Below are 9,886 nucleotides of genomic sequence, written 5' to 3'. Positions count from 1 at the left end.
AAACCATTTGTCAATTTATTAAACGTACATTGGATCAAGTTGTACTTGTCTGCAATCTGGTAAGGCATGGTAATTACTGTATGCTAAAGATACTGCCATAATATACTACCATATAGAGTTTAATGTTCAATAATGGCACATGTCAATAAATGTTATTACACGTCACACATTTCCACTATTAAAACCAATATAACCATTACTGGCTGCCATTTATGTTCTACCATGTAAACAGACTAGTGCAGTCCATGTTTTAGAGATATCCTTTCCTGAGCACAGATCCTTAAATTAAAATGCTGGTGGTACTAGATAATTCACCTGTGCTCAGGCATGGAGCTCCTTAAAACCTGGAACATGTTTGGGTACCACTGGATTAGTGCCATTCTGTATTACTGTGCCAGTCCATGTCTACACCAACCTTATGCACATACCTGTGTCTCTGCAGAGAAGTGGGTCTCTCTGTAAACGATAATGCGGAATCGGTTGGTCTCGACCATGAAACCCCACTCATATGGTGAAGCTTTGAACTTAACTCAGTGATCATGTTTGCCTTTACCGTAGAGCCTGGTGATGTTTTTTCATGGGTGTAGTCCTCCCACGGGAGAGTGGGAGATTTCCGCTGAGATTCCTTGGCCGACTCTAAAGGAGCACTGAGTGAAGGTCCTTTAGATGGTGTCAGTGTGAAGACATTTTCTGTACAGGGAGCAATTGAAATAGTGGTGCTGGTGGCAGTAATGGGATCTCTGAGTAGTCCAGGTGTTCTACTTGGGAATGTCCGGGAGCGAATCTTATTTTGGAGGACAGCCTTTTCAGCACCAAACGCTTGCCCATCTAGATAAGTTATGTATGTGTCCAGAAGTTCTGTCCCTTCTGTTGATAGTCCTGACATACTTGATAATGTAGAGACACTACTGATAGTCTCCAGATGATGATCACTACTGCTTCGACTATCAATCTCTTCAATGCCAGAATCAGTTACTGTCTCTATTTTGTCTGATGCCGGAATTTGGACTGATGACACAACAGAGGAAAAATTGACATGAGGCTCTTTAAGTTCTGGTGTCCCCTGGGTTAAGTTGGCTACTTCACTGTCATAAGAAGTGAGGCTAGAGGTTGTAGAGTCTAAAGCAGGAGAATTACCAGAGTCAGGAGGTGGCGGTGGCACAGGAGGTGGAAGGGTCGCAACCCCACCTGATACACCTGGTGGGGAGTCAGGCTTGTCAAAACTATTTGAAAATTCTAAGGGAGGAGGGAGGGGCTCTGTAAATAAAAAATCATCATCGACATCAATAGAAGGTGCTGGGGGAGGCAAGACTAATAAAGGGAGTCCATTCTCTTTGGAATTTGATTCACGTGTTTCCGGATTTGTGCTAGACAATATTGGATGGTTCATTGTTGTGTTGGTTATTGGCATTTCGTTCTTTATTTCCCTACATAAGGATACCTTATTATGATGTTCTTCCTCTTTGTGGATGGAGTTCTCCATGAAGCGCACATGCAGTTCAATCTTTTCCTGGCCATCGGTCCTCTTCTCCCAGGCTTTACCTTGTTCAACCCCTTGGAGCAACAAGAGAGCAGGAGACCGATGGCCGGAACTCTCATCGGATTTTCTTTCACCACTTGGAGAAACCATGCAGGGTTTGTAATCCATCTCTTTTCTTTTAACTGGGCCTGAATCCCAGAGACGATGTGGAGAGCTGCTTCGGGAATTTATTGGTGACTTCTGTTCTGCAAACCGTGGCGATGATGGGCGTGATTTCCTCTCTTCTATTTCATTTCTACTATGTTGCTGTGATTCTTTTAAAGCTCTTTCTCTTGCTGCCAAAGCAAGGCCTAGAGGAGAACTAGGGTCTAGGATTTTCCCAGTTAGAGGATGTATAAGTGGGGTGGTTCCTCCAACTGAGCTAACATTAGACATGGACAGTGGACTTGAACATGACTGTAGTTGTGGTAAAAAAGTGGAACACACAGTGCTAAATGCGCTAGTGGTACTGGGCCCATATCCCTTGCCAGATTTTGTCTGGTAGGAGTATCCACTAGTCGTGTCTCTATTTACAGGGGCCACATAATTCTGGGGAATATTCAAGTGCATGTATGGTTCACTAGAAAACATGCCCTCATCAATGGATTTGGATTGCTTCAATCTAGGGGCAGGCGTGGGCTCTATATCTTCATCCGTGGACAGAAAAAGAGAAGACTTCCGACGGGCTTCATTAAACCATTCACGGTCCCGCCGTGCTGCACCAACAATGGCTGCTCCAAACTGGCTTGTGAAGTCAATGTTGTCCCGCAGTTGCAAAGATGGGATTGGATCGGGTTGGCTTTCAGCCTCCATGCTGCTCCCTTGGCTGCTTCTTCCACTACTACTAGTTGATGGGGCTTTTATAATGATGGTAGGTATAGGTATAGAACTTTTTTCATGGGACTTGGTGGCTTGTTGCTGCTGGTGATGAGACTGGTATTGCTGCTGCTGTTGCTGTTGCAAGTGCTGTTGTTGTTCATTTTCTACCTTCACTTGTTTAACCAGCTGACCTTTTCGGCGCACCGCTTTTGGTGGGACGTACATCGCAGTACTGGCTGCTCTTGAAGGTAGATTAAAGTATCGCATCTCCTGTGCCTGGGACCGCCAAGATCTCATGTTTGCCTGTGATGCCAAACCCATTCGAATCTGCTCATCTGCTCCTTGTTCAGAATCTTGGTGGTAAAGTTGCTGCAGCTTCTCACGTCGCTGAGATGCTTCCATCATCTGCTGGTCAAAATGACCCGTCTCTTGTCGCACTGTAGGCGAGTACAGCTTAGAATCTCCACCCTGGCTAAAGTTAGATCTCACAACTGGACTAATCCTGGCTGAAGGTGAGGGAGCAGGGCTATATGGAGGATCAGGAGGCGAAGTAGTAGGAGGGGGTGGGATATCTTCTGAACTAGGAACAGAGAGACTGCGGTTGAACTTCATGGGGGGTGCAGACAAAAATGGCTTTTCATCATCCACAGCACCTATAAGGAATACAAAAATATATCAACCTCCATACACAATAGGAGTTTTAATAAATGTACTAAAATGACGGTTATGCAATATGTATAAATTATGTATACAACGTAATCCAAGAAACTGGCATTCATTGTCTATTGATTTATGGGAAACTGCTGTCGAAATGTCTTACTGCAATAATTAGATAAGTATTACTAAATGAACTTTATTTAATTGAAAGACACATTTCACAAATACTTTGCGAGTCAACCAGAAGCTGCCCTGCGAATGGTGGTACAATCCCCCCCCCTTGCAGCGTGTGTTCGCACGCAGGGCCTGCGAATGGATGTTTAACATAAACATTAATTTGCACCCTGTGGGTGAACACCCACATCATTCGATGGTCACCGACCATTGAATTATGTGGAACGTACACGCTTATCTAAGTGACTATCGAAGTCACTTAGATTTGCATTCACCCTCAGGATGAAGTAGGCCGGTGATGTCAGCTGCCGGCCCACGGCACCGTCGCCACGGCCCGATTACCATGGGAATGCCCATGAAACGCTGGCCGTTCCCATGGGCATGACTATCCGCACCACGCCCCCTGGCAGCAGCAAAACATAGGACCGCGTGCAAACGACTGCTGGCTGCGACCGGATCAGAATAAGGTCTCAAATCACTAACATTTGTGTTGTAAGTTATCTGTTTGGCTATATGTTGGCCTAATCCTGTAAATGTCTTAGGGTCTGTTTCCGGTTGACTTGGTAAGCTGCGAAGATTGCAGTTTACGAGTCCCAGGGTGGCCGCCTCTCCACACTGCTGGAAAACGCCCCACCCGCCACCGTATCTCCTCGTAACCATGTGAGGGGATTTGTTATGAAAACATATCTCCTTGCATGTGCCCGCAGCAGGAGAAATTATTGGATAGTTGGTGACCAACAAATGATTTCTCCTAGACTTGCAAATATAAAAGTAGAGACTGCCTTATATTTGCAGGCGCCGTGATGAAAACATGGCGGGCGACTGACATCTTCATGTGTTTTCATGGGGACGCCCATGGGGGCGTTCCTATGTCCCACCACCGCCACTGTTCCCATCCTGCCTCTACTAATACATCGAGCCACAGCTATCTCAGGACGTGAATCAGGCCAACAGAATGGCTACAAGCAGGTTATGAACCCACCGCTGATTGGCTACAGGTAGGTTCTGCACCACCACTGATTGGCTAAATGTAGGTTCTGCACCCACCACTGATTGGCTAAAGGTAGGTTCTGCACCCACCACTATCTGGCAACATACACATTCTGGCTGCATCACTTTAAACTCATATTTATTCATAGATCCCAATATGGGAAACAATACAAAATTGGCAGTAACACACCAGTAAAAAGTTCTGTAAAGGAATCATGAGCCAATATAGTACTGCAGGTCTTTAAATCTTTCTTACCAATAGACTTTTGTCGCAGCATCATGGCCTGGGAGGGTGAAGAGGACAGGTATGGTGGGCCCTCATACATGGATTGTGCACTTGAGACTCTATGCTGTCCAAAATTTGGCTACATAAATAGGAACATATTATTTACCAAGCAGACACATATAAAGTAGCAGCACATGGATTACATGTACAGACACATCCACATACAGTATATCTAGCCTCCATGCACGTTAAACAAACTTTTAGTTGCACCATGCCATGGTGTGACTTGGTTGCACACAGCATCTTTGCATTAAATTTTTTCCAAAAACATCTCATTTGCGAAACGGAGTGCCTAGGGCGCACAATCAGATCTGCAGATTGAAATGATATTCTGCATGCCTATATTCTGTTTGTGACTGCGGCTGTATCTGCATACAAAATGCTCTGTTACAGTGTCTTCCAGGAACACACTGTCACACACTGGGCCTTATTCTGCTTGGTGCGGTGAAACATACGTACGGTCCGTTTCACCGTACGTTTCCCTACGCGGACGGTGAGCGTAAGTCCGCCCACAAAACAGCCGCACACGGACGGTCACAAACACTGACAAAGGGGAGTGGCGTACACTTGAGCGTACGCCACCGTATACGGACGGGTCTCCTCTCAGCCACCGATAACTGGCGTACAACAGAGCGTACGTCACCATATACGGACGGGTCTCGTCCGTTTTCCCACCGACATCTTGAGTATATCTGAGCGTACGCCACAGTGCAAGTAGAAATTGAGTCTAAAAACATCCTTGTTGCTCTTAGATGTGGTTTATGTGTCTTTTTCCTAATAAAAAACTGGTATGTTTGTTTTACAGTGAAAAAGTTGACACGTCGACTTCTGTGAATTGAGTGTCCTGTATACAAAAACACTTTCTGAATGGGTGTAGATGGTTATAAAATAACTACCTTGACATACAGTATATAAGCAGGTCTTACAATGAATCTTACCTAAAATTAACCCATCCTTTACATGTAGAGAAGTGTAGAAAGATATGCTTCCAATGTGTTTGAGGGCTGTGTGTGGCTTGCAGGTAGTGAAATCATGGTTTTCACTTAATAGCCTGCAGCATTGCTTATTACATTCAGGAGTATGTGTTTGAGTAATTAGCAGACCCAGGCAGTCCGCTCTCATGCGGTATCTCTAGGGGTGGTCTGGAGCTATCTTTGGCATCCGCCTGTTTTTGGCCCAAAATGCACGGTGCTTTCGCCGATCGAGCGGTTGTAGCACCGTACATTTTTGGTAAACACCCCCGTGTACGCCCATGTTTACGCCCAGTTTTCCTCATTATTTCGGCCGCTCCCGTAAAAACACCCCCATGCCGCCCACAATGACCGTGCTACTGCGGACAGGTTTTTTTGCACGGAGAGACCCGCCTGTGAGCGGTGTGAGGTCGGCGCGCCTGCGCATTGCGAAAGCTACGCATGCGCAGATGAAAAAAAAAAAACATCCGACCGCGTACGGTCCCACCGCACCAAGCAGAATAACCCCGCTGTATCATTTCGTATGCAGATATATCGCCCAACTTTTGTCATAGTCAAATCAGGAACGGCTGCGATGAAGCCCGAAAAGGGGGTGGAGCTAAGGCACTGGTGGGCGTGACCTTGTGTAGAGGGGGCAACCCCATGTTTTCATAATTTTTGGGGGTGTGCAGAGCGCTCCCTTAGCAACTGGGTAGCCCCCTCCCTGCACTCACTTCCTCCCTGCACTAAAAAGATCACATGGCATCTCTACAATGATTACCGGTTGGTGATCCTTGGCTCCCCCCCAACTGACCTCCTGCCCACAGGACTTGCCACCCACAGGAGGGACAGTCTCCAAATAGCAGGACTGTCCCGCTGTTGGGACAGTTGGGAGGTATATGTAGATACAACCACACTCACGAACAGAATATAGGCATGCCTCATATCACTTTATTAAGCAGAAGATGCTTGTGTGTCCTATTTGCACCATTTTGCAAATAAGACACATTGTAACAGAAAAAGTACCACATAAAGATGCTCTGTACTACCGAGTCACACACAGCTTATGGTTATGTATAGATGTACTGTATGTGGACACATCTATCAATATTTTTCATTGTTAAAAGCCTCTACAGTTGGTTTATGCTTACTAAAGTACATACAGATTAGTTGTGCAATCATAGCTAGGGGAACGCAGCCTCCTCCTATAGTAACACAGCAGTGAGGGGAAAACACTGTCCGCCCCACAGTTAGCAGTCAGGAGGGCAACGCCTAAGTGTACAAGGCACACAACAATCTGAACGATGAAGCGCTTTCTTAATTTTTCTCTTACTGTTGTGTCTAAAGCTTAAGGTCCAGGCACTAAGCATCAAAAGTGATAAAATGGAGAGTGATAAGCAGCCAGCCAATCAGCTCCTACCTGCCATGTCACAGACTGTGTTTGAAAAATGTCAGGCAGGAGCTGATTGGTTGGTTGTTTATCACTCTCTACTTTTTTGCCTTTTGAAGTTTAGTGCATCTGGCCCTCAGCCTACAAGTTCTTGTTCTGCTGCATCTGAGCTCAAGGATAATACAAAAATCAGGTAACACTGAACCATTAATGATTTGTGTTTCTTTTCAAGATCAAGAGCCATCCTATCTATGGACGTATACATTTATTAATGCTATGCTATACAGTACATGTTGGTGTAAACGTACACTCAGGCAGCTCATAAGCAAACATGGCAGAGTCTCAGGTGCGAGACTGTGACAGCTGGATTACTACCTCTGAGGAAAAGAAGCTCTTCCCTGCCGCCCGCGATGTTCCCAGTGATGCCATTGTACCCGGGCTGGGGCTCTCGTTCACACTAATGGTTTGCTGAGCTGCGGCCAAAATCTCATCCAGCTTGTCTGCATGTAGAGGAGAGAGACAACAGGGCAATCACAGTGTACTCGTTACATCTTAGTAAGTATCGCTGTATTACATCAGGTTATGCCAATGCCCGTATATGAGCAGTATATGACAGCAGAAGGAGCAGAGTCTTACTTAGTGCCATCTGATACACCGTCCTCTTCTTCTCCGTCTTCTGAGTTGGCTCATATTCTGAGAGACACAGAAGGCATACAGTGAATATACAGGGGCGACATTATAAAAGCATACGATCCATTTATAGGGGGAGATTTAGGAAAGCTTGGAGAGAGATAACGTGGAGAGATATAAAGTACAAACTAAGCAGCTCCCGACTGCCATGTTACAGGTTGTGTTTGAAAAATGACAGAAGCTGACTAGTTGGTACTTTAGATCAGATGTACTAAGCCTTGGAGAGTGATAAAGTGATGAGAGATAAAGTACTGTACCAGCCAACAAGTTCCCAACTGTTTTCCAGACACAGCTCAGATTATTCTGCCCCACACCCCGTTATCAGATCATTCTGCCCCACACCCCATCACCAGATCATTCTGCCCCACACCCCGTCACCAGATCATTCTGCCCCACACCCCGTCACCAGATCATTCTGCCCCACACCCCGTCACCAGATCATTCTGCCCCACACCCCGTCACCAGACCACTCTGCCCCACACCCCGTCACCAGACCACTCTGCCCCACACCCCGTCACCAGATCATTCTGCCCCACACCCCGTCACCAGACCACTCTGCCCCACACCCCGTCACCAGACCACTCTGCCCCACACCCCGTTATCAGATCATTCTGCCCCACACCCCATCACCAGATCATTCTGCCCCACACCCCATCACCAGATCATTCTGCCCCACACCCCATCACCAGATCATTCTGCCCCACACCCCGTCACCAGATCATTCTGCCCCACACCCCGTCACCAGACCATTCTGCCCCACACCCCGTCACCAGACCATTCTGCCCCACACCCCGTCACCAGACCATTCTGCCCCACACCCCGTCACCAGATCATTCTGCCCCACACCCCGTCACCTTACCATTCTGCCCCACACCCCGTCACCAGATCATTCTGCCCCACACCCCGTCACCAGATCATTCTGCCCCACACCCCGTCACCAGACCATTCTGCCCCACACCCCGTCACCAGATCATTCTGCCCCACACCCCCTCACCAGATCATTCTGCCCCACACCCCATCACCAGATCATTCTGCCCCACACCCCGTCACCAGATCATTCTGCCCCACACCCCATCACCAGATCATTCTGCCCCACACCCCGTCACCAGACCATTCTGCCCCACACCCCGTCACCAGATCATTCTGCCCCACACCCCGTCACCAGATCATTCTGCCCCACACCCCGTCACCAGACCATTCTGCCTCACACCCCATTCTGCCCCACACCCCACCAGACCATTCTGCCCCACAGCCCATCACCAGACCATTCTGCCTCACACCCCATTCTGCCCCACACCCCACCAGATCATTCTGCCCCACACCCCGTCACCAGATCATTCTGCCTCACACCCCGTCACCAGATCATTCTGCCCCACACCCCGTCACCAGATCATTCTGCCCCACACCCCGTCACCAGACCATTCTGCCCCACACCCCGTCACCAGATCATTCTGCCCCACACCCCGTCACCAGATCATACTTCCCCACACCCGTCCCCAGATCATTCTGCCCCACACCCTGTGACCAGACCATTCTGCCCCACACCCCGTCACCAGATTATTCTGCCCCACACCCCATCACCAGACCATTCTGCCCCACACCCCGTCACCAGATCATTCTGCCCCACACCCCGTCACCAGACCATTCTGCCTCACACCCCATTCTGCCCCACACCCCACCAGATCATTCTGCCCCACAGCCCGTCACCAGACCATTCTGCCTCACACCCCATTCTGCCCCACACCCCACCAGATCATTCTGCCCCACACCCCGTCACCAGATCATTCTGCCCCACAACCCGTCACCAGATCATTCTGCCTCACACCCCGTCACCAGATCATTCTGCCCCACACCCCGTCACCAGATCATTCTGCCCCACACCCCGTCACCAGACCATTCTGCCCCACACCCCGTCACCAGATCATTTTGCCCCACACCCCGTCACCAGATCATACTTCCCCACACCCGTCCCCAGATCATTCTGCCCCACACCCCGTCACCAGATCATTTATCCCGTTCTACTTTATCACTCACCAAGACTTAGTACATTTATCTCTTTCTCTACTTTATCTCACCTAGCTTTGATAAATATTGCTCATAGTTATCTGTATGCAGTTTGAGACTTTTTTTTCATGCATAATAGCACATTGTATCCATAACTTACACACAGCAGTGCAACCTGATTCACATACAGTAGTTTGAGTTGCTATCACTGCTGCTTCATTGGAAATTAATTGATGGACTATGTCATACTGTACTTGCCTACTTTGCTGCCCCCTCATCCAGGAAATGGCAGCGTGGTAGGCACATACAGTAGGAGGTGTGGTTGGTGTGGAGGTGGACAGACCCCTCCCCCCAGGCAAAAACACTTGTCCATCTTCCTGAGGAGCTGGGAGCACCACCCAATTTCC

The 9,886-nt window shown here is 48.1% G+C and overlaps 1 protein-coding gene across 2 annotated transcripts in view; it reads right to left on the bottom strand.

Annotated features, from left to right (window-relative positions):
• Window positions 1-6: 6 nt before the first annotated feature.
• Window positions 7-9,886, bottom strand: part of SHANK1 (SH3 and multiple ankyrin repeat domains 1) — a 463,174-nt gene continuing 453,294 nt past the window's right edge. For both annotated transcript variants that reach the window (XM_083162439.1, XM_083162440.1), the window contains exons 19-22: window positions 7,422-7,478; window positions 7,161-7,285; window positions 4,416-4,524; window positions 7-2,991 (exon numbers count right to left, since the gene is read on the bottom strand). In XM_083162439.1, coding sequence (XP_083018565.1) covers window positions 371-2,991; window positions 4,416-4,524; window positions 7,161-7,285; window positions 7,422-7,478 — 2,912 coding nt within the window. In that variant the 3' untranslated portion in view covers window positions 7-370. The remainder of the gene's footprint in view (window positions 2,992-4,415; window positions 4,525-7,160; window positions 7,286-7,421; window positions 7,479-9,886) is intronic.

Source organism: Crinia signifera, chromosome 19 (assembly GCF_055691185.1).
Source record: "Crinia signifera chromosome 19, ASM5569118v1, whole genome shotgun sequence".
Classification (NCBI taxonomy): domain Eukaryota; kingdom Metazoa; phylum Chordata; class Amphibia; order Anura; family Myobatrachidae; genus Crinia; species Crinia signifera.
This window is presented reverse-complemented; position numbering and strand designations above follow the sequence as displayed.